General features: G+C 38.3%; 1 protein-coding gene across 1 annotated transcript; it reads right to left on the bottom strand.

Annotated features, from left to right (window-relative positions):
- Positions 1–694: 694 nt before the first annotated feature.
- On the bottom strand, positions 695–26,713 carry LOC145992458 (tRNA (uracil-5-)-methyltransferase homolog A-like). The gene is made up of 10 exons (XM_083128841.1): positions 26,332–26,713; positions 23,504–23,677; positions 20,941–21,102; positions 15,848–16,040; positions 12,369–12,496; positions 9,014–9,264; positions 6,831–7,062; positions 5,650–5,842; positions 2,851–3,095; positions 695–833 (listed from the first exon to the last, which is right to left on the bottom strand). Exons 1-10 carry the CDS (start codon positions 26,680–26,682, stop codon positions 810–812), a joined length of 1,953 nt encoding a protein of 650 aa, XP_082984967.1. The 5' UTR covers positions 26,683–26,713; the 3' UTR covers positions 695–809.

The raw sequence follows: 26,713 nt of genomic DNA, 5'->3' as shown, positions 1-26,713 counted from the left end.
AGGGTGCACACCCCCGACCCTAATAGTGGAGTCACCTGCTGCTACGTCACTTCACTTCCGTCAGGGATCTTCTCCTGAGCGGTCAGCTGTACTGATCACAAACAAACCTTTTTTTCCCCCCAACCATTGAAAAATATAGACAAATCCCATTGGATTTCAAAGTTGTACATATACTGCTTGGATACCATTATCTAATGTATTCTCTAATGCTAAAGCTATTAATGACATTCACAAGGTATAACCTACTACACATTTATTGTGATAACATTGTGATAGTTTTTCACTTGTTCGAAATGTTAAATGTTCATTAAACACAATAAACAAACTTTTTAAAAATAATCTAACCACACATCCTATTTTTGATATTTGTTCCTTTGTAAAAAATTCAGTGGAAAATGCAGGCTTGGCAAGGACTCACAACCTGGGTGTCTGGCATGCCATGCCATTGCTCTACCAATGGAGCTACCGAGCCAGCCCTGGTTTCGCCTGATATTTTCACATTACCATTTAATATGTGTGGACTTGTCTCTGTCAGTGCTACCGCAACAGATTCTGTTGCCTTTGAAGCGACAGTACCTCGTTTCTTCCATACACAATGGACCTGGATGTGAAGGCAGTGGGCCTTCAAATTTAATAGGCTCTTTAAAGACAGTGGAAACACAACAGAAAATCTTTTCCATCACATTCTTTGTTTGAAGAAAAAGAAGGTAATGAAACCCCTTAACATTTTTAATCCGATTTATTTACAAGGAAGGCACCCTTTTGTTGTTACATTCAAGTACTGATGTCTGGGTGGTTATTATGAAGTGCTAACTCTTCTTGCTGCTGCTCTCCTGAAAAAATAATAAAGAAATCATAGTTCAAATGCAACCGCCAGAAAAAAATAGAGCATGGAAAATTTGTGAAAAAAAGTTTGATTGCACGGGGAAGGATAAAGGCCTGAAAGCGGAGAAGGAAGAAGAGGGGAAGTTCAGATATATAGGAATCCCATATTTCAAAGCGGTATTGGAAAAACTAAGTTAGGGGATATGGAATTAAGTGTGGAATGAAAGCTCCGAGAATCTTGGAAAAACACTTCAGTGACTACAAGAAAGATGGAAAAGGTAAAGAAAATGAGGGGGGAAGAAAAGGATTAACAGTATTAAATGTGAGTGTAACAAGGAATACATTCGTCAAACGGGTAGAAGTATGGACATACGATGGAAGGAGCACAACAAGGATATAAGGGAGGAAGTCCCTAGAACAGTGCTGTCCGAGCATATAATTGAGGAGGAACATAAAATTTAAAAAAACAAGAGGTGGTTCGGGAGGAAAATAAACCAATTAGGAGGAACGTGTATGAGGCTTCCTATATTTGCAAGGGTAGGGATAATAAATTGAACAGAGATGATGGAAATGTGGATGAGATTTGGATAGGGATGTTTAAAAAATGGAAAAAGCGCAAATACAAGAAAATAGGTTTCCATGTTACCCCAAACATAATTCGCGAGGCTCAAGAAATACGCGACTTTGAATTCGATGTGACGTAAGCAGGAAGGAGAAACGTAGGGGAAGTGTGTGAGGGGGAAACGGCACGCGGACAACTTCCTGCATTCAGTGAGGTGTCATCCTGAAGTCAATATGGGGAAGTGAAATGGCGTGTGCCTTTTTATCTTTTTAACTTGAAATGGTTCTTTTAGACTGAAAAAGTTTTTATTGTTGTGGTTTTAAACAGTCATGGGAAATGGGAGTTTTAATAGTTTTAGCAAATTTTCCTTCACCAAAGTTATACCGATCCTTGTTTCCTGGCTTGAAGTGATTTGACGTAGCTATGGAGTATTTCAGATAGCCTTAGAAAAGAACCTGAGGAAGGGAACAGTAGTTTCTCGAAACATCGTTCGGAAAAAATAGATACTCACCTAAATGTAAGTATAAGAAGTTTTGTATTTTTAAATATTTTTGAGAATACGTATTAACCAGATAAACCTTTGACCTGGCAGGGTTTGAATCTCATCATCTGGTAGAGCTACATAGTTTTCCAACAACTTTTTAAATTTCTCTTATTTCTTATTTCTTTAATCACAGCAATGAGGATGAATGATGATAAGATGAAATTACACTCACAAAGGAACTGTCAGTGGTGAGATCCTTCATATGTTCCTATTTGCATTTCTTTATTTAACAATGGTACAAAAGGCATCCTTGCAGCTATAGGAAAATTGATAAAAATTACATCACATATGATGATGTTTATTATTAATAATAATTAATAAACTTCCATCCAGCATGTGCTTGCACTCTTGTATTACACTGCCAAGATTTACAGCAATTGCTCAAAAACATGTGAGATGTTCATTACAATTTGTCAATTTAAAACCAAAGTTTGTTTTATTCAAATTCAAAACATGCATTCAAATTCAAAACATGCACAGAGGTTAATCAGGCATGATTGTTCAACATAAAGGGACATCTACTATACTGGACACCATTTTTATACAGAAAATGCTATTTTAGTGAGCATTATAAGTCCCACTCATATAGTGCTGTCCACTTCACTATGGTTGTGAGGCTGAAGTCTCAAACACAGTGCTAACTAAAATGCTTATGTGATGCAATATAAACAACGGGTGGCCTGTAGGATCAAAGACCTGGAACTTTTATATCCAGATCCATGGAACCTTAACTCGATTTGATCAATACATGCAATAAATAAATTAACCAGGTACCAGACATGGCACTGTGAATTCAAATCCAGAAACTACAGCACTGGAAACTTTAATCCAGATTTGCAAGGCTGTGAACTCTGATTTGAATTAATTTGGCCACAACTAACATAAACCACATAATATTCACACAAAGCACAGTACCTACCTCATATTTTTCGAGTTCTTCCTCAGACTTGCGTTCGAAGTAGATAATCATTTCACAGTGAGAAGTGTGAGGAAACATATCAACGGGAACAGCCATAACAGGGACGAAGGGATCCCCATAGAAGGTTTTGGATGCAGGTCGACACAGGTCGAGAAAATTCTTCATTGCAGACTTCGGATCACAAGACACATATGCAAGTTTACGCAGCCTCTTAGCTTTACGAAGAACAGTTGTAGTTTTCTGATCTGTAAAATAGTATTCACTGTTACCATTGTGGAACACACTGCTTATGAGGGTGGTTTAATACGTTTACAGCCTACCATGGAAGGAATGCAAGCAGGTCAACAGCAACAACAGTTTATTCCAAAGATCAACACACTTCTTACAACAATCCTGCAGTGAATTTAACCCTAAAGAGGAAGACAGGAATTTTTCCTGAAATCAGTTAGTGTCCACAGCACAATTGTCATAGGCCTCGAACATGAGAACATATAGGATGGATTATTAAGAACTTCACAAACTAATTGGCCCACTTGCTACATTGTGAGATGAGTCTTCACAGTGCAGTCTTATAAAAAACAGAGGAAGTGCTCCTAAGGTCGTCAAGTGTGAAGCATCTCTCGTTCTTTGTGAACTCATCAATTCTCTGCAACAAGCACATGGATGCCCACATGGTTCTTCGTAGTGAACATTTGTCCTTCCTTCGTTGAACATTCGGCACAAACACCTGACATATGATTCATCCAATATGCCCTTGGCATACACAGCTGAAATCTGATGATAAATCTCACTGGGACGATTTCTGTGCATTCAGAAATTGAATCATTGAACGCACTTCACACTAGGCAGAAACTTCAATCTTCAGATTCATTTCCAAAGGGCCTAGCAACCCTGCAACTACTGTCAACAAGACAGTATTTGCCTAGAACACGGCTGAGGAATGACATGACTAAGGTGGCTTATGTCAGGAGAAGTGACGGTCGTAGCTTTGTGCGCACTCTGTGGGTAGGACTTTCCGAACGACCCTTGTACATATATACATAACAGATGCTAATTACATATGAATACACACACACCTCTACATGTCAAGGTTTGTGTGTGTGTGTGTCTTTCTCTCTCTCTCTCACTCATTCGCTTGCATGATTTGTTTATGTCATAAAAATGTTCATAAATATATGAAAAGTCATTAGATTGGAAATTCATACAAAGCTGAGATCGTTCACATCTTGTGTATGAGCTCTGCTGCAGTTGGCATACATGTTCATGAGCACTTGCTCACTTTTATTCAAACAACCCAATGAATTCCACATTTCAAACTGTAATCATTCGTTCAATATGTTTTTATATTTCCATACCTTCCATTTTAGACTAGGAACTTTGTACACAGAAGGGGATTAGTGTTCTGTAATACATTTGTGGAAAATCTCGAACATTGGTAAAAGTACAGATGCAATAACAAGAGAATAACTGGGTTATCTGGGCTCTAAGGAGAATGATGCACAAACAATGGCAAAATTTAGGAAATGGAGCCTCTTGTCTCTCACTCCCAATCTCCATAGTCAAGAGACCTTGGTGAGACAAATTAAGTGTGATGGAACGTAGAATAGGGTAGTCAACTCCTGTGGGAAACCACATGACAGATGGAGATGGAATCTGGTCCTCTTAGAGGGGATTGCAAGCTAGGCTGACAACCTGCTCATGGAAAACACAGACATTGGACAACCAGAAGAGAAGTCTTGAATAGGACAGGAGAAAGGTAAGCGGAACAAGCCTCTACTCAGTAGATGCTTCACACAGACTGGCAATGCTCTGTGCTGTTACCAGATAAATTAATGCATGCAGTGCTGCCACCATGCAGCCACCACAACAAATATTTGCAGTGTTGCCAGATCTGTCTATGTTTCACTTGAACAGAATGATAGGTAAAGTTCCATCTGACACATTGTAATATGCCGGAAAGGAATGTGGAGGCAAGACCTCACACATTCACAACATGTGTCATTGTGGAGGTTATGTGATCAGCACCATGTCTCCAGCAGCTTTTACCCACCCCTACTTCTCCCAACAAGGCTGTCCCCAGGCACCCTTTATTAGATGCTGGGTGAAGCCCAAAGCTGCTACATGGAGAATACAGAATAATAATAAAGATTATAACATAATGAAATTGTATAGAAGTACAGGCGCAAGCTATGATTCAAACCAATATGACTATACACCATATTTCACCACATAATAGTCACACACTGATTTTTCAACCCAAAAGTTGTTTTATAACCTTTCATTGTGTAATTGTTGCATCGGTGTGTCAGATAGTGAAACTAGTGACACCAGCGCAGGATCTTCAGATACAGAAGATTTAAATTTTTTAAGTCCGTACTTCGCAACACTGTAGTATATTTTGTCAAGCGTAATGTTTCGACTATGTTACCTATTTTTTCCAGATGGGAAAAGTGTTCACTAAACTGACATGAAGATATGATGTGCATCGATTTGGACTATATTAAATTTTAACGTATAGTCACAAGAATTTCATGCATCGTAATCTTGCACCAAAGATAATTCAGTAATAAATTATTTTTAAGCACCAGTAATACCAGAAAAAATTTTATTTGCAGAAAAATTTGGCATAAAATCTGCAACGATTATGCAGTGAAATATGGTATCTCCATATGTGAATATTCCTTTGTGTTGTCACCATTTTAGTGTAAAAATGAATCAAAATAAGTCAGGAAGACATACACACAACCTCATCTTCATGATGGTTGAGCAAAATAAATAGTACATTAACCAACTACTTACGGATGCCACTTCGAGGAGGATCTACCACAGCAACGACATCTTCACCCATTGCTCTCATCACTACGGAGGACAAAATATCCTCTGCCTTTCCGGCAAAAAACTGGCAATTGCTTATGCTATTTCTTTCTGCATTCGCCACTGCATCTTTCACTGCTTCTGGCACAAGTTCTATTCCAAGTACCTCTTTGCAATGCTGCAAAACCAGAGAAAAAATAAATAAATAATGTGCACACACTGAAAAAAGGAATAAGAACTGTTCAAGAAAGAACTTGCACATTTTTCTTCCTTGTAACAGAAACACCAGAAATCAATAATTTTATCAACATAAATGGTCTCTAATATACATTTAAAGCCACTTTACCATTAGACACTATAACGCTTCCCCCGGAGACTCGAACTAACTTGAGTCCCGCAGCTCAAGCCCAAAGCCTGATGCTTTAGATGGGCATGGTCACGGTGCGGGACTCCAGGATATTTAACACTGCAAAGGTTTCGTATGGCATTTTTTCAGGCTCCATGAAATATGAAAATACTGAAAGAGAGTAACACCAGTCTTGGTAAATAAATTCCAAGGTATGCCTTCTGATACTGATACCAGCTTTACTGGCACACTGGCAACGGTGTCAGCTCAGGTCTATTCTCTTTGGAACATCACTGTCCAACCCTACATCTTAAACCACAGCACATGTTGCAATTGACATTTGAAAGTGTTGCCACAACTTTCTTCCTGACCATCTTAGTTAAAATGAACAATTTCCACAGGAAGAGGGCTAAACTTTCACCCCTTCTCATCCCTGAGCTTACAGGGATGATTTTCTACTCTCTATGTCTTATCATTGAAGAGAAAAAAGTTCAGAAGCAGCCCTAAACCATTACATTTATGACAGTGATTTCTGCTGGAGTAGGTTCTAGAAAATAAGGTATTCAAACTACATCCTCACCTCACAGCATACATTGTCTGTGGAAAGATGCCAGCCATTCAAAATTACATGACTTGTTGATTCGACTCAGAAACTCACCTTCGATTGATTGATTGAGTTGGTGTTTTAAGTCCATTTTATGCACAGTAAGGCTAATTGGGACTGGACCTACAGTTTAAAGTGCGATCCGAACCACTATGTGCCTCCACCGGGCATCGAACCCAGGATCCCTTCATTACAAGGTGACGACGGGAAACTCACCTTCGATAGACAGAGCCCAATTGTTCCTGTTCTGCAGCATATGTCAAGAAGCGATGTGTTCTCTGTCAAACCAGCAACTTCTGCGATTTCCTCATACAGTGTTTCTGAAGCGGAAGTGTTGATCTGGAAAAATGCTGCAGGAGATATCTGGAATGTTAGGCCAAGCAAAGTCTCTTCGATGTGGGTTGTGCCTGAGAGATGTTCAACTTCTGGTTTCTTCTGGCCAGATGCACTGAGGAACCACAAAAGATCATTCATTTATGATGGATGCGGTAAACGCAGTTTAAAATTACTTACATAAAATTTGAAGTTTCGTATTTCTGCATTGTCTGAAGCAGAGATGCTGTACCCTTATTGAATGAAGACAGAGGGTCTGTGAAATTATTAGGATTTAACTATTAAATTGTGCAACGCGGAAATACGAAATTTCAAATTTCACGTAAGTAAGATCATTCATGTTCAGGTCAGAAACTTAGTTAAAAACTCAGTAATGTGCAAAAGAAAAATGTAGAAGAAAGTGCATGAAAGGTTATAAATGCCTATCAATATTCCGCCATCATTATTTTTTTCTAAAATTTTCACCTTTCTTTTTTTTGGGGTGGCATATTTTATTAATCGATATTTCAATACAGCTCTAGTGATCATTTTACACTGAAATTGTCAACAATGAAAGAAACACAAATAAAAATAACAAAATAACACAAAAAAGATTAATAAAAATAAGTATTGTGTAATGAGGGAACCTTGTAACGAACTATAGTTAGAAAAAAGTGAAAAGTAGAATCAATTCTATAGAGCTCAGTGGAACATACAATAGACTAGACTGGAGATCAATATTCTATTACTGGGGAAATGAATGACTTGAAATATAAGGTGCAGGCTGAGAATATTAATTGCAGTTAAAAACGATAAGAGATGCATGGCCTTTTTTGCAGTGCCTGCAATATGTTCCTTGAATGTGAACCTTTGATTGAAATAATGCCTAAATCTTTGTAAGATGTAACATGACTTTAACAGTTTCTTTTTGAGAGGGAGAGCGAAAGAAGTGCATTTTCCAGGATTTAATGTAAGGATCCACAGCAGACAACAGGAAGTAAATGTTGTTGTGTCATTCTGGAGAAAGATATGGGTATCACTGAAAGTAGAGGATTCTCTGTGAAAATTTTGCAGTCATCTGCAAAAGAAAGGTATTTAGTAGAGGGAGATGAGAGATGGTAGGCAAGACGAACAACAAATACTATGAATAAGAAAAGTCGTAGAACACTACCTTATGGAACTCCAGAAAGGAATAGGAGTAAAAGTTAACCAGAGTTCAATAAAGAACGACATGATGTTGGCAATTGCTGGTGATTGAAGACTGGATAAGTGACTAAAATATTTTCTTAAGTAATGTGCACAGTGTATCTAGCTGCAGGTGTTTACAAAAAAGGACATTTGCAATCTACAGTTGGTTCTCCCACACTTCCTCCTCAGAAAGGTACAGGAGTGGAGTCTCGTTGGGGATTTGGGGCGAAGCTTTTATTTATGGAATAAGAATAACGGTGCCTACTTTTCAGTTTAAATATGTATCAAACATGTTTTTTTTTTTTTAAAAAAAGTTGTTTTTTTGTCCAAAATAGTTTCCTCTTCACCCCTTATAGCCATTCCCTTCCTGTCAGTTTCAATTCTATTTTTATATTTTCAAAAAATATATGCTACGCTTATAATTGATTGTGTACCTTAAATAATATACATTGACATTTTGTATGCATATAAATTGAATACATTTAATTAAACACGTTCAAGAAACTTAACGTTTTTAATACACAACCCTTTTCTTTCCAAATAAAACTACATACATCACATACTGGAATGAAAAAGAGTGAACAATATATGAAAGTTGGTTAAAAATTGAACAATGTTACACAGCTATCTTTTAAATGTCATAACTTCACAAAGTAACTGCTATATTTCAAACACGCAAAACAAAACTACTTTGTTTAATCTTGGTATAATTAACAAGTTATTAATGACTGAAATCCATCAAAGAATTCTGGAACAAATTGTGTAATTTCACTGCTTCATGTATAAAACAGGAAGTACTTTTTCTTTCATATTATAATTATTTTCTCAAAAATACCATAGAGTATACTACAAAAGAACAAAACTATAAACCACTACTTTACACATGCAAAAGTACTCACATTTTATCAAATGCTTGGAAGTATAGTGACGTAACATTTAATGCCTTTCCTTCACCCTCTGTGAAAAATACTTTGAGTTCTTCCTTCACTTTTGCCAACTCTTCGTCTGTCAAACTTTGTGGGTGCATCACAATAATTACCATTAAATCTCCTTTCCTTGACAACCTGACAGTCAACTGTCGCCAGAATCCCTTATATGTTTCAGGATCGTATGGAGGTTTGTCTGAATCCAGAACAAAATTTTCAAAAACCTGAAATTCAAATTGATAAATTCCAAATTGAGGATGAAAAAGCTAAGGCAATTAAGAAATTTAAACATATTGACCATATGACAGCAAAAGTCTCATTATTTCACCAATATTGATATAGTATTGTTTTTTTTCAAATTTCAGTCCTGTTTCATCTAAAAACATTAGCTTCTGCCTGTTGATAAATCTTGACCTGCTAGTGTTGCCAGCTAAGGTGATATGCCTCTAATACATAAAGAATAGATTAATGTTAGATTCAAGAATTTCGTATTTCAATTAATATTACTTTCTTTTTTCAGAGAGTTTTAGATAGAGCATACATTGGTCATTTTACTCTCAAATCATTAATAATGAAATCAACAGACAATAACACAGAAAAAGTAACAAAAAAAAAACATGTGCACAATGTTACATAACATGCATTATATGACACAGCATAAAGAAAACCATGTTCAGTTGTTACCCCAATATGAAAAAATATTCTGCTCATCGAGTTTCATGTGCAGTATGTATCGAAATGAAATGTTACTGTTGGAAAACCATTTCTTGAAGAGGGTGAACAGAGTGGGTTAATGAGATTTTGGAAGATTTTTATTATTTATGCATATTTCTAATAAAGAAAAATTAATTATAAGCCACAGATTCCAAGCTTCAAATTGAAATATTCTTCACTGATGTGTCTCAAATGGTTTATTTCATGTTACTGTGTATCCTAGATTATCTGGGTGTCAGTGGAACTGCCCACATTTATTTACATGGTTTTGTTTATTTCTGCACCCATCTGCCATGCATCCCAGTGTAAAAGTTAGTGGATCCAATGTGAAAACCCTAGGTAAAGGGTGTCTCAAATATATGGGACATTTTGAAATGGAAAATAAAAGAAGAAGATGAACTTCGAAGCAAGTGTATTCATGGAGATGAATAGTACAGGGTATGCAATTAATTGTAAACATGTTATTCATTCACAAGATGGGCTTCATGTTTTGAAGATGACGCCAGGAAGATGGCTACCGTTTGACCAAACAACTGTCTTAATGCTGCAATTGATTGTATGTGGATGTCAGACAAGGTCCATTTTCATCTCAATGGCTTCTTCAATAAGCAAAATTTCCAACATTGGGACCTTGAAAACCAGCGTATATTGAATGAAGTGCCGTTACACAGCAACAGAGTGATTGTATGGAGTACAGTGTCATCGTCTGGCATCATGGACCCAAGGTTAGGTTAGGTTATATTTTTTTGAAGGTTGTTATTCTTATAATATGCTTTCACAGCATGCTCTCCATGATAACTGAATGGCATGGCACCTACTTCATGTTTTGTACATTACGTGGTGCCACATTCCTTGCAGTGTTGCCAAATTACGATTTAAAAAATCCCATATTTTTGAGCCACCCTTTATACCTTCAGTAAAAGAGTACCCGGAATTTGTAGGTAAAAGTCCCACTTTCGAGGTATCGAGAATTCATTTTGTCCGTAGGATGGCAGCATTGTACTGAATGACCATGTAGAGAGATAGAGTAATCTATCCATCAGTTTGTGCACAGCAGCTGTTTGTTTACATTAGTTGTGTTGACGAGCGTCCTGCGATTTGCAGAATGGAGACAAATATCGAGCAAAGAATTTGTTTGAAATTTTGTGTTGCCAACGGACTGTCGTGTACTGAATCGTTGAAAATGCTACAAAAGGCCTTTTAGTGATTTGTGTCTGTCGAAAACACAAGCGTATGCATGGTGCAAGGCTTTCAAAGAAGGCAGAGAAGTTGTTGCTGATTTGCCTTGTTCTGGAAAAATCACAACAATGGTGCTTGAAAACCAGCATGTGAGTGTGAGAGAGGTGGCTCGTGAGCTTGACATATCACACATGTCCGTTCACAACATTTTGACTGATGTTGTAGGCATGAAATGCGTTGCAGCATGACTTGTTCCAAAGGAGCTGAATTTCCTGCAAAAAGCACATCACAGGGATGTTGCTGAAGACATCATTTCGCGAGCCTTTAGTGACTCAACCTTCATGAAATGCATCATAACTGGTGATGAAACATGGGTGTATAAGTATGACATGCAAACAGGTCAACAATCTTGGGAATGGCGCTTCGAAAATGAACCAAAACAACAAAAAAACACGCCAAAGTCGCTCAAAAATTAAGGTCATGCTCATTGTTTTCTTTGATTATCGTGGTGTTGTGCACTCAGAATTCCATCCAGCAGAACAAACTGTGAATAAAGAGTTTTATGTGACCATTATGAGGTGTCTGCGTGAGAATGTTTGCCGGAAAAGACCAGTTATAGAAAAACAATACTTGGATTTTGCACCACGATAATGCGTCATCGCACACGTTGACTCTTGTTCGTGAGTTTTTGGCCAAAAATTAAACACATGTCCTCACCCAAGCCCCATATTCTCCAACACATGTCCTCACCCAAGCCCCATATTCTCCAGATATGGCTCCGTGTGATTTTTTTCTCTCTTTACACGACTCAAGTTACCGCTTCGGAGAAGGCATTTTGAATCAATTGAATCCATTAAAGGAAATTCACAGAAGGAACTCAGGGCAATACCATCTTCTGCGTTTGAAAAGTGTTTTGAAGACTGGGTTTAGCGTTGGCATATGTGTGTTGCATCTGGTCTATTTTGAAGTCGACAATATAAATGTTGATGATTAACAACGTATTTTGTTTTATTCACAAATTCTGGGTACTTTTTGTATGTAGTAGTAAAATAAATGTGATTAACAACGTTTGAACATGGGACTTGCATTATGGCACCAGACAAACTTTTGGTTTCAGCCATGCAAGAAATGTAGCACTGAAAAAAAATCTACCTGCTGATATCACAGAAAACTACTTCACATTTACCACCTAGACTTAAGCTTGACTTCCACTGAGACACGGTGAAACACGGAAATATCTGGCAACAGAACTTCTGTTGTCTGCTTCCCTTGAAATCAAATGGTGTAGTGCCCGCTACAGGGAAAAGCGTGGAACGGAAGCCAGAATTTCCATGCCAGAAGTATGCAGGTTATATTAAGGGTTATTGACCTCTGAGATGCCAGAAGCAGGTGTGTTGAGTTCTGTATCTCAGTGGGCATCAAGCTTTAGACTTACCTGGGCTACATCCTTCATTTTGTCAGGAATGTGTTTTAAAGATGCTACAGGTCCGACACTCTTCGATCCATCTTTATATGAGCCAAGCCTGAAGCCAACTGTTGGCTTAGAAGTTTCACTATTCAAACCTATAAATACAGAAATACCAACATTACTTCTGCGAAGAGTTAGAATACCAAACCAATTTTATCTTCTCATGTACTTATATATTCATGATAAACATGACATTTTGGTAAGTTTCCTACGTATCATGCCATCAAGGTACATATGGGGATGTGGAGGCCCACACATTCCTAATCTTGGACATTTTTGGAAGTGATGTGATCAGCACTATGCTCCAGAAGCCTTTACTCTACTGGGTTACTTCCAGGTACCCATGTATCAGAGGTTGTATTAGTCTCAGAGTTACTTATGCAGGGACAATTTCAGAAAAATTCCAACCTTAGATCACCAACAATGGAAATCAAATCTGTCTCTTGCATGACAGGCACCTCACTGACTGGACCAGGAATATAATTTACCAATTACTGGACTCCACGGTAGAGTGGTTAGCACAGCATGCTGTGATGCCGGGGGTCCTGGCTGCAAATTCCAGCCTGGATACGGGTGTTAGTTTGTTAGTCTCCTTCATCAATTTCATCATATCACAATTAGCCAAAAGTGGAAAAAAGGCAATGCTAAATAACAAAAATAAAAAAAACAATTACCGACAGTGCAGACCCACAGTGATCCAGTTTGTAGGATGTATGAATGGAATACGGGAGACCCAGATTTGATTACTGGGGATGTTCTCAGGTGCAATTTTTTTTTAGGCAATGGTTGTGTATAAAGCAGTTCTGGAGGTCAGGCAGCATCTAATCAATGGATACCTGGGACCACATCCAAGGGTAAACGTGGGCAGAGCATGGTGCTGATCACATCTCCACCATGGCTGAGATCAAGATTATATGTGGGGCCTACCTCGCTTCACGGCATGGTGCAATGGACAAGTTGGAGCTTTCCCCCACTTCTAGCCTCACTTAAAAGTGGCACAATGTGCTTCTATATACAGCACTTTTGTCCAATGTCAGTCGACCAGCACCTTGAACAAAAAATGTTTAAAGAAGCAAACTGTAGCAGTACTAAGTGAGGCAAGTGTGCCAATTTAATAAAAAGTGGCCAGCATCTAGCACCTATCCAGGGCTTCCCAGAAAAATCTGTTACCAAGCATCCAACACCAGACTGATGACGATTGTACCTTGATCGTACCTTTGAGTGCCAGTGTGGATAAACTTGACCGTGATCCATGTGTGATCTGACCATTGCTTGAGTGCTAAATGTGAATTAAGCCTTAATGTCACCATAAGTGCTACAGAGTACAGCCTTTCTTTTTACTTAATGTATACTCAACATTCCTCTCACACCTTTTGCAAACAACAGATAAAATAAAGCAAGTGTCTCACAAAATATCAAATGATTTACTTTAAAAAATTAATAACTTAACTGATGACTCTTATGAGTATTACCTTAGAAAATGAAACAACGCATTTATAAATTTATTTCAGGAAAAACTTGACTGCTAAAAAACACACTAGGTGTAGAAATATCACATCAATTGTAATTATTCATAGGGACCTTAATGTTGTATTAGAAATGTGATAGGAAGTGTTTATGTGTGAAACAAAACTAAAGTAAACTCCATGATGCAACAGTTCATTGAGGGTCAGGGCCTGTCAAGCAGATTTTTCATTGGTTGGCATATTGTCAGTACATCGAGCCATTACCACTGTTTTCTGGCTTCTGCCTAATATTTCTCATGAAGCTGGGTCCAAAACTGAAATATTGGGGGCTCCCAGGACCACTTGCAACAAAGGCAAGTCCATTAACCATTTGGCTAAATGGGTGCATGATACATCAAAATCATGTTTTATTATGATTCTGTGCAAATTTAGAATGATGTGGTATTTACTATTTTTAAATAGTGGCAACTATTTATTCACAACCGATACACAAGAGTTACATGTTTGTACCTGTTACTGTCCTTCAAAGTAGTCACCAGCGTTGTGTAGAACCCGTTGCCAGCGAATGTGGAAGGCGTAGTATACCGTTAGCAGAGCCTGTTCTGTTGATGGTGAGAATGGAGCGGTCTACTGCCTGTTGAATCTCTGGAACAGTTCTGAAGCGAATGCCACGAAGTGGTTCCTTCATCTTCGGAATCAAATCAAAGTCACAAGGACTTAAGTCCGGGGAGTATGGTGGATGGTACAGTACTTCCCAGTCCCATCGACCGAACAGAGCAGCTACAGCTTGCACTGTATGCGCCCGTGCATTGTCGTGCAAAATGATGGGGGGGGTTGCGCATAAAGTGTCGCCGCTTCTTTCGCAAAGCTGGTCGCAGTTGATGCTCCAAAAATGAACAGTAATACTGGGTATTTTCAGTCTGCCGTGGAGGAACGTAATGCGTTAGGATAACACCATCACAGTCGTACACGAGAATCACCATAACTTTCACCACACTGGGGCTCTGACGCACTTTCGACTTTCGCGGCGACCCATAATGACGCCATTCGTTGGATTGGCGTTTCAGTGTTGGCTCGTAAGATCTGGCCCATGTCTCATCCAGTGTTACGATACGGCGTAAGAAAGCCTCACCTTCGTGCTCCAAGTGCGTCTGAGCAGCGTCGTAATGCATCCATTTCTGAATTTCCGTCAACTCATGCGGAACCCATCGTGATACAATTTTGCGCATGCCCAGGCGTTCCTTCAGGATGCAAAGCACAGTCGTATGCGCTAATCCGGTTTCGTGGGCGAGCTCAGAGACGCTAGGACGACCTGCCCGATGCATGTCTGCCACAGTTTGCCGACCTTTGTTGAAGGCTTTTACCCACCGTGCCACTGTTCTGTATGGCAATGCCGATTCCCCGCATGCCTCTTGAAGCCCTTGATGACACTGTCGTGCTGTACGACCTCTGGCACATTCAATCTTGATCCAACTCCGTTGTTCCTGTTTGGAAAACATAGTTACCTTCACGTTTGACTGCTCGCTCACAAGTGACTGTGTTTCCCTCGCTTGTGCGCCTGCCTGTGACGTGGGACGGGCGAGTCCATTTGCTCGGAGGTAAGGTAGGTGTGTCAACAATGTGTGCTATCAGCGCCACTACTACATTCTATTGCATAGTGTCTCCACAGCAGTGTTGCCACTATTTAAGTTCCAACCCTTGTATATATGTTTGATCAACGTTTTGCATCTGCCTTGCCACATGCTTCACTCAGCTCAAGTAAACTTAATAAGTCAATATGTTAATCAGAAATATGTAGCATGCTTCCTCGATAGTACAGTAGTAACAATGTTACCTTGTTATCAGGTGGTCCCGGGTTTGATACCTGCTGGTTCAGATCCCTCTTTAGGTCCAGTCCCAATTAGCCTATTTTTGAATTAACAAGATATGAAATATCAATATTTGTCCATAAAATTAATGACAGATACAAATACAATTTACCTATGGCAAATTCACACTTATTCCTATATCCATTGCAAACAGGTGACCTTTTTATATCCAGCATCTTCACCGGGAACCCATTGTTGATGGAACACTGATGCTGAAACCAGCCCTTCAATTCAGGATTAATACGTCTAATGTCCTGTGCCATTTTATCCACAACATTCTTCATCTGCTCAAATTTCTTTTGAAGCTGTAAAGGAGAAATTCAGAATACTTGAGTATAAATTTTCACAGCAGCTGTAGTTCATAATATGAAGTTGCTACAGAAAGAGAAACCCACTGTAGAGGAAAGAAATACTTTCAAAATAAAATTTGAAATATTTTTACATTAATTTTATTGATTACTTATTTTTTTTAACAGTGCATTCTTTCTTATTGCATACTTCTTGTTTGTATCATCAGATTGATGATCCAAGATTCAACATAATATACAATTCATTGCACTGTGTTTCTTATTCAACTCTATTGGCTCTGATAATACAAACAAGAGGATTGTGAAACATCACTAAGGTAAAAAAAAAAAAAAAAAAGGTAAAGTGTTCCCCTGTGCTTAGCACCACGCCATGAAGGCGTATAGGGGGTGTGGGGGTAACGCCCCACACTTTCTTGATCCGGTCGTGAGTGGAGGTGATGTGATCAGCATCACGCCCCTGACCGCCTTTACCCCCCCAGGGTTTCCCCCAGGTACCCATGTTATTCGACGCTGGGTGGGCGCCGGGGCCGCTTCCACCGTTAGAAAAGTTCCCGGATTTGAACCGGCCGGGGATCGAACCAGGCCCGTAGCCAGGAATTCTTAGTAGGGGGGGCGAAGTCAATCCTAGAGGGGGCAAATTTTTAATATATTGTGTTGCATTGACAGATATAGCAAGGTACAGAGAGGCACTTGCCCTCCCCCCTCCTCCAAAAGTAATAAGTAACAGGAAAGGGATGTTATCTTGAAACTCCAACGAACAATAAAAGTTCAAGCAACATCAAATAGCAATATTTCGATTATAACCTTTCGGACTACCAAAGAATACAAAGATAAAGTTTAACATAAATAGGCTAATCGGGACTGTATCTACTTTATATTTACAGGTCAATAATGTTAACAGATGATTAATATATACCAACAACTTTGGGCTTCTCTGCAGAACTGATTAAGGAAGTCATTTATAAATCGTGCTTCATAATGTTTCCCACTAGTTTCCAGTATGCAAGATTTTTACGCACAAAGGAATCTAACGAGAATCCAACAACACCATTGTGTTGTGTTATGCAAGAAAAATCGAATTAATTAAATAAGAATGGATACATATTATCTAGACTTTGATGAATTGTGTAAAAAATTGTAATACATTTTTTGTAGGCCTACTTGCTAAAACATTGAAGCATGGGTCTCTTACTCCACCACGGATGCTATTTGCTTCAAATGAAAGACTCTTGCATCACTACAGACAATGTTTGCCTACTGGTTACGTTAACCATTTTGCAAAATATTGTGTTGTTGAAATACATGTTTGATTGGTTTGATTTGGTGTTTTAGGTCCACTTTATGCACAGTAAGGCTAATCGGGACTGGACCTACAGTTTTAAAGTGGGATCCGAACCACTATGTGCCTCCACCGGGTATCGAACCCGGGACCCCTTGATTACAAGGCAACGACGCTACCACTGCGCCATCGGGGAGGCCCTTGAAATACATGTGTTTGACACCCGACAAACAAATAGGAATCCCTTGATTGATCAATGACTTCTTGGATTACAGTGTAATCATTAATATTTCATATCAAGTTTTATAGAGGGAAATTTTGTATCCTCTTTACATTATGAAAAATACCTTCCTTAATGACTATGGTACGAAACCGAACGATATAAGGGACCTCCTTCGCCTTACCCCATTTCCGCGGCACGAGGTCTCTGGGCTGCTTATCATCATCACTTTTTGAGCAGAAGCGTACAAACCCCAAACATCAGTTTCTTTATACTGATACTCTTCTCAGTCACTATTTACTTGTCTAATTCTACTTTCGATGTTACAAGCAATCGAAATATGGCATCTTCTGTTCTTAATGTGTGCAATACCATTGATAGCTTCGCAGTTGCAAATGGAATTAATTTTTACTGCCGTTTAAAATTCTGAGAGCAATATATAACATAATATGGAAACAATATCATGCAAACAGTAAGGGTTGAAACTTAAATTTTCCTTTATAAAATGGATATCATAACACACACCTATGTTGCTTATCATATTTGATGCGTTTGCATAGAGAAATGATTCATAAGATTTGAAATTGATATTTACACTCCATAAGATGCTTAGTGTAACTCTTATCAAACTACAAATTTTATAGTTTTCTAACCGAAATAATAAATGTGAAACACTATCACATTTTCATCATGTTTGATAATAATTTGAGCCAGTAAGCTGTCCCACATCTTTCATTAGCCGACCTCCATCATAACACACTACGAAGCCAGGGGGTTCCAGGTTCGAGCCTGGGCATGAGTGTTCTTTGTGAGCAGACGCGAAACCACAAATTTTTATCTGGAGAGGGGGGTCAAGTACCAGGACAAACGTGCCAATAATAATAATATTAATATAGTGGTGGTAGTGGTAGTAATAATAGTAGCATTAAAATACGTTATTATCGTCGTAAATCATGCAAAAGGGGGTAGAAGTCGGTGCTAAAGCATTTGTGTTTCAACAAATTATGTGAAATATTAGTCCAACACGTTCAATTTCATATTAGCTAGTAATGGAAAACAAGCACGCAAACTGTATTTTTCAATGACAGAATATGCATGACGGGCATTATTCTTTTTGTACATATTGCACGTACAGTATAACTTCCATGTACACTTCATTCAGATCGTTTTGGCTCCCAAAACTGACTTCCGCCGCCCCCTAGCTATGGCTCTGAACTTGGACTATATGAATAGTAGGTATTTTGTTTGCAATCGAAGCGAGCAAGAAAATTTTACGAAATGTACTTTTATTTGTATAAAATTTTAAATCGAAGGTGCAATTGCCCCTCTGTGCCCCTTGCAAGTGCCCTTAGCCGTCTGGAAGAAAAGTGCAAGAAAGACTTGAAAATTAATTCCATCTCGAGTATCCATTTGTCCTGCTGTTCTTAGATTCTGCTAGTCATGTTTCTTTACTTCTTTACTTGTCCCCCTGGATTGGACTTCCGTCCAAGATTTGGGGGACAAAGCCCCTGCCACCCTGTGGTTGCAACACTGTTTGTGAGTGTCTCTTCATCAATTTCACATCGTCACTCACTGTCACGATTAGCTAGATGTGGCAGAAAAGCAACGCTAAGTAACAAAAATCAAATATCCGCTCCCTCTCTCTATGACATGAATCACTATTACCAAAAGGTAGACTTGAAAAACAAAAAAATATGCAGTTCAAACCTCATAGCAACACATCCAAGAAAAACATCCAAACACATTAGGCACCTTTAATACAAGACTACTCAAATTGTCACAACTGTTCTATATACTGAAAATTGCAAAATCATTTCCCGAAGTCTGAAACTGGAAGGGAATTCTTTCTCCCCAATCCTGATACAACATTATACAGAATCCACCTTCATAAATCACAAAATCAATGAATGTTTTTGTTATGTTGCTAGAGTAATACAGAATATAATTGTAAAGATTAGTGAGAATTCCAGGTAGGAATATGTTCTGTATCTTTCACAGGGGGGGCAAGGCAGGCTCTCAGGGGGGGCAGTTGCCCCCTCTGCCCCCCTCTAGCTACGGGCCTGGATCGAACCCGGGACCTTTAGCATGGTAGTCAGACGCGTTACCGACTGAGCCACCGCGGCCACCTGTGAAACATCACTAAATGTATTAAATAAAAATGTGCTGTTTATATTATTAGTGAACAAAATGTAATTTTTCAGCAGAAAGCCAGTAACTTCTGTTAACATTTTTCATTTGCTTAATACTGAACAAGAGAACAACACACATTAATTTTCAGGCTGCTATGCAATGTTCTAAAAATGGCATGTCAAGGTTTGAAACTTAGCATCAGTAAACAAGGAACAATAAAAATCACTGCTAGGAATGACCAATGTGTAATGTTTATTCTTGCAAATATACAATTTACTAATACTGATTTTCATCTGATGAAATACAAAATGGCAAACATTCATGAGAATATAAACTAGTCATCCACCTCCTCAGTAAATTACTCTGAGTTTTAGGGAGGAAAAATAGCAAAAGTGAACAACAAAGAAAACAAAGAACATCTCCACAAGACCTAGACAAAGGTCTAATCTTCTATGGGAACATGATGTACAGAAATAGCCACAGTCGAAGAAACTTTTTGTCCTGGTAAAGATCTGACCCCCCCCCCTCATTTCTCCCAACAGATGGACAACAGGGGAATGTAGCTTGGGGTTATATTTTCAGCATTGTCACAATGTTTGTGTTTCAGCTGCCCCATAACTTTTTCTGAGCTTCATGCACAAAAGCAAATTCTTCAACCCGAACTATACTTTCAACATGGATGTCCTTGGAAGACTTAGCACCATAGGTGGGACATGTGGCCTCAAACACCTTACAAGAATGAAAGTAAAGAACTAAAGAGAATGACTAGAAATTGTTGAGCAGGCCAAACCTCTTCAAGGATTCTAGCAGTGACAGAATAACTTGAGTTATGCTTTAGAAATTGAAAGAATTATGAGATTTCTTTTAACAGAATAAGTGTACAATAATTCTAGCTTGGTTTGAGTCCACTTTATGCACAGGAAGGCTAATCGAGACTGAACCTTCACTTTAAAGTGGTATCCAAACCACTTATGCCTCCACTGGGTATCGAACACAGGACTCCTTGATTACCAGGCAACAAAGTTACCACAACGCCATCGGGGAGGCCCAATTCCGGCTTGGTAATAAAAAAAAATTACAAAAATAAAAAACTACCGAACATCCAGATCAGTAACATTAATGGCAATTTTACTCATAACTCAATATGCCTTTCTCAGCCAATACCAGCAAAGTAGCAATCTGTAAATAAGACCTGGAGTAATATTCAAAATAAGTAATCCATCAGTGCCAGATTTTCTCATTCATCCTGCATAATACCAAATACTTGCCTGTTCTTCATATGCGATATCGCACCATGGAGTTGACACTACCTGCAGCCTTTTCTCCATAGGAACTGGTGGCTCTGTAGATTCTGCAGCTTTGGCAACATCTGATTCTGAACGCATTTCCTGTCGCTTCCTTACAAGAGGATCTGGGGCTGGCTTTGCAGGCTGGTTGGAAGTAGAAAGAAAGCAGCATGAAAATATATATGAATTCTCTCAATAAAGATAACATTTCAATGTACTTTGCTTTCTTTTGCATTTCGACTGAAGAAAATACTCATGAGACCCATTAAAATATTCAGTGTTTCTGAATGAATGAAGTCAAACTTTGCTACATTTTTTAAACATCATATACATAACACATTTTCATTAATGTCTTTCATACACTCAGGCTACGTCATTGCATTCAAGTTTCTTTTCACTTCTTAGTAGACACCACTAAATACTTCACAATTATATGAACTCCTTCATTATGAATATTTTAATCTGTCTGCATGTCTAGAACCTTACATCATACATGTAAATATCACACACCATTATTATCAAGCCATGCACCTGATATTTGTTAAAAGTAGCAATGTTTAAGTAACACATGTGCTCTTTTTCTACTGAAGTACAGTTATAGCCAATTAACAGTTTTATACCTCATTAGTGTTTAAAATCTTTGCATTTATAATACTAATATTTAGGGCTAGGATTTTTATGACCTAAAAATCACCAAAATATGCAAAATAAAATATGCTCTTATGACCTAAAATTTTACAAAATATGCACTATAATTTGAAAAATATGTCCTTATAACTGGACTGTTTCAAACATCAATATCTACCAGGTGTATAAGCTTAAATCTGCTGTTTTGTAGCCAGAAAAACACATGGTTTGTTCATAGAAAGCAACAAGAAATTTATTCAAAGTACTTGCCCTCACGAGCTACACATTTTGCCCACCTCTCGGGCAATTTGTGGATATCACGCCAAAAAAGTCCTTCTCTTTCGAGACAAACCACTCATCAAGCCATTTTCAGACGTCTGCATACGAATCGAAGTGCTGCTCAGCGAGGGTGTGGCCCATCGACGAAAACATATGGTAGTCGGAAGGGGCCAGGTCTGGTGAATAGGCGGGATGGGGTAGCACCTCCCAGTTGCGTGTCTCCAAGTAGTTTTGGACCAGTCTTGATGTTTGCGATGGGGCGTTATCATGGAGGAAAATCAGCTTGTCATGCCTTTGTTGATAATCGGGCCTTTTGTGACACAGAACACGGTGCAATTTGATCAGTTGTTGGTGGTAGCGGTGGGCAGTGACAGTTTCACCAGGTTTCAACAGCTCAAAGTAGGCGATACCCTGTTGATCCCACCAAACACACAGCATCATCTTCCGGCCGAAGCGATTTGGTCTCGAGGAAGATGTTGATGGTTGGCCGGGATCAACCCACGATTTCTTGTGTTTAGGATTCTCGAAATATATCCACTTTTCATCGACAGTCACAATCCGATGCAGGAAAGACTTTCTTTTTGTCTAGCAAGCAAGATTTCGCATGTGTTTTGGCGTCTCTCCAGCTGCCGATCGGTCAATTCATGCGGCACCCATTTTCCGAACTTTTGAACCTTTCCCATGGCACATAGATGCATGGAAATGGCTGCTTGAGTAACACCCAATTGCTCGGCAAACATCTTTTGCATTTGGGTATCGTCCTCGTCCAAAAGAGCCTGCAATTGATGGTCCTCAACCTTCCTGGGCCGATTTTCACGCTTCTTGTTGCTCAGGTCAAAATTGCAGTCTTTGAACTGACAAAACCAATCCCTGCACGTTGTTTCCAATACATCGCTGTCACCATAGGCCTCCACAAGCATTCGATGCGATTCGGCAGCCGATTTCTTCAATTGGAAGCAGAAAAGCAGAGCTTCCCGCATATGCTCTTTTTCTGACACAAAACTAGACATGCTTACCACAGGAACACTGTCTGTTGTTGTCTGCACATGCTGACGATGTGCACTGATTCGTGTTGGCAGATGTCCAACTCATACAAACACCAGGTATGGCGGGCCCATGGTAGCTTCATACGCTCACTAACGCCATCTATGAGCAAACAGCAGATTTAAGCTTATACACCTGGTAAATGCTGAGATATTTTCACATATGTACTATTTTTAGTTCACTTTATGGGCCCTGAGTTGCAATGCACAATGAATACTTTCTCTAAATTTTCAAATACAAACAAACAAAAAAAAAATTGCTACAGTTCCCCCCACCAAAAAAAAAAACCTCTCGAGTAAACATGGACGTAAGAACGAATTCACTTCAAAAATGACTGTATATTTCTTGAAAATGTAAAAATATGCTGAATATGACTGGAAATCCATCAAAATATGCTATATCATGCAAAAATGGCCAAATATGCCAAAATATGCCCTTAAAAAGCACATTCATTTAATTAGTTTCTTCATAATATGAATTTCTATATATTTAGGGAACACATCACCTTTACCAAAAATAATATGCTGTCATGAAAATCCTAGCCAATATTTAATAATTTTCAATATTAATAACTGTTAAAAGGATTTTGATTTACCTCAGCTGAAAGTGCCACCTTGTTTTTCCACATGTATCCATTCAATGTCTTTAGGGCATTGTCCTTATCTTCTTCATTCCTGAAATTGGCATAAACAATAGGACGTTGCTTCGAAAACTGGGGAACTTTTATCTTGCTTGCACCAAGTTTCGCTTTGAGCAACTTCTTCAGCTCCTGAAAATCACATACATATTGAAATGCTCAATTCTCAACATAAGAACATAAGGGCAGAAAATCAGGTGAAACCATGGCTGGCTTAGTAGCTCAGCTGGTAGAGAAACAGCACATTATACCAGAGACCTGGTTGAGGCTGCATTTAGGGTTACCAAATTGCTGTAAGGGAAATGTAGGACACAACACATTCTCAATAAATAATACATATTTCTATAGAACACGATAGAAAGTAGTTGAAAAATGACACTTTTCAGTTTTAAGGAAAATGAATTCTCAATGAATTTTTAAATGCAAAATTTTAAAACTTGCAATCAAACTAATCAATGCACCTCTTACTACATGATTTAAGAGGTATTTCTCAGAGAAGACAACTTTTATCAAAATTTTAGGTTTAGTCAAACTATATTTATGTTATAGTGGACAGTGAAACTCTCTGAAATTATAGGGACCAGTACCAAACAACCATTTTACAGACTTTACAAAAAAAAACAAAAAAACATTTCTCTCCTAAGTCTGTTGTGTTGATGGTAATGAAAGTACTCTCTCAACATTTGAATTATGACCTGTTATGGCAAACAAATATTCAGCAATTACCGTAATTTAAAATAGTTTCAGAAGTTTCATCTTGGGTAGTTTTTAGTTCAATATCAGGGTGTCTACCAAAATAACACATCCAGAAATATTGACCTGGACTTTTCTAGACCTGGTTTTCCGTTTTTTTAACGTTTATTTATTCGACCCGAAAATTAGTAATTAAGAAAATAAATATTTATTTAATGAAAACCCCTACCAAAGGGCCAGTTAAGATAAAAACTGAAGCTGAATTTAAGAAGAGAATTAGATCTGTTATCTCGTGTTAATGCATCCTGAACTGTGTTTGGCAGACAAGCGAGGCTTTGGCGTCTGGACTCACAGCCAGTATAATCTTAAGTGGAGCTTGTCCCTTCATCCATCTTATCTCATCACCATTCACCCTTATCTTCGCGATTAGCCAAAGGGACAGAAAAAACTTAAGTAAAATAAACTAAATCAACCAATCAATAGCAAAAATTCTTGACCACAAGAATAATTTATTGCCTTTTTATTGACTGCCATGACACCCTGAATAACTTTGTTCTCTATACCCCTGCTTTACAATCAAATTACATTGAATAAGAATGGGCAACACCTTGTTCCATCAGTATAAACCCTAAGGCAAGAAATTTTGCTCAAGCAATGAACAGTGATGTCATCAGAAAGTGGTCCCAAAACTTTGTACGTTAATTGCTTCCGTTTTCTCGTTTGTTTAATAGCAGGACAAACCTCTTCTTTTTGTGCAATGATTAAATCAAAATAAATTTAATTGTGACGCTCAAAATGTAGGACATTTATGATATTTTTCAAATTCCTCCCGGATGCCGGACATAAGGCTAAAATGTAGAACATGTCCGGGAAAAACAGGACATTTGGTAACCCTAGATGCATTTCTTGCTGGAATTTCTAAGTAAAGATAATATAGATACAAATGACACTTCCTTTGTTCTGTATAAATAAATTCACAAGAACATGCATAGAGAAAAATGCATATGGTTTTCTAAAGTCATTTAGTTAAGAAATTAATTAACTAGCTAAATGAACATAGTGCCAGTGTCCTTCAATTTTTCCCCCTAAACCAAGCTGAGTAAACCAGCACACACTAACAATGGTTAGTAAAAATAGATATTTTGAACTCAGCTGGGAAATAGTGCATAGTTCAAGTTGTTGCTCCTTACCAAAAGTCAAAAGGGGAAGCACGGTGTCTGCTACACTAAGAAAGTGGTCTTCCACTAGCAATGTTTTCGTTTAAGCGTGAGGAATAAAGATAAGAATAGTGAAGTTAAAAAATTGAATATTTAAAAGGCAGGGGCTTCCCTCACCTCTCATTGCATTACATAACCATGGCAACAATCAAATCGCTCATATGAATTAAGGATTTGACATATTACAGCTGTACTTGAACTACAAGAAGTTTCTGAAGTCACTGCTAAAATTACAGAGGGACATAATGTGTCCAGGTGGGCATTTAAAAGGTGGGAATGTGTGGGAAAAATGAGATGGAAATGTAAGTGCAAGAATACCATTAATAATACACAATATAATAAATAAAAAGTGAACCCGTTATTTTCCAATTCCCGGAAAATAAACTCCCAGTTAACCATACAATAAAAGACAACAGTCAGTTGCTCACCGGAAAATACATTCATGCAGTGCCAAAACTGAGGGGGGCAAAGACAGTATATTTCCCTTTGTAGATAAGATTTAGCATAGTGTGGGGGCAAAAGTGGCAAAAAAGTGGGAGGGGGGTGCAACTACCCCCTAATTGCCGCCACTGCATTCATGGAATGGAAAAATGCATGATACATGCTGTAAGAAATCTCTACATTCCTTCAGCATATGCTTTTCAGCATGTACAGAATTAATTCATATAGAAAATGCATGTGTGAAAAGCCTTGAAACAGTTCCAGCATGAGTAAAATTACATTATTTAAAAAACACAAGATGTAGAATAGAGGAAAAAATCAAAATAATGATGGACATTTGCGTACAGTTATCTTTGCTGTCAAATGTACACACAAATAGAAATTACATTCATTTAATGCTACTAGAATTTGCAAATTATTTCTTTTCATACTTACTGCCATTCCTACATGCTTCGGAAATCCTCTGATGATAATCTTGAAAGTTTCAGATGTAAATTCCTGACGATGGATGTAGGCATAAGGATTATTTTTACTACACACATCGGTGCATGTATCGGAACATGACTTCCTCTCTTCCACTTGTGCTTCGCTCTTCAAACACCCTGAACTTTCTTCTTTGATATTCTCAAGTACCTTATTCTTCTCATCTTCACTTATTTCCTTATTTACAGGAACTTCTTGCACATCCTGTCCCTTTTCCAATTTTATCCTTTTTGCACTGCCAACTTGCATGTCATCAATTTCATTTACATGTCTCCCTGGAGTTATATTTTCACACTCGGCCATGACTGGTATTGCTGAAGGGCATGTGTCTGGA

The sequence above is a fragment of the Lepisma saccharinum genome, chromosome 9, assembly GCF_977018435.1.
Source record: "Lepisma saccharinum chromosome 9, izLepSacc3.1, whole genome shotgun sequence".
Lineage (NCBI taxonomy): Eukaryota > Metazoa > Arthropoda > Insecta > Zygentoma > Lepismatidae > Lepisma > Lepisma saccharinum.
The sequence above is the reverse complement of the archived record's forward strand: the minus strand, read 5'-3'. Positions and strand labels throughout refer to the sequence as shown.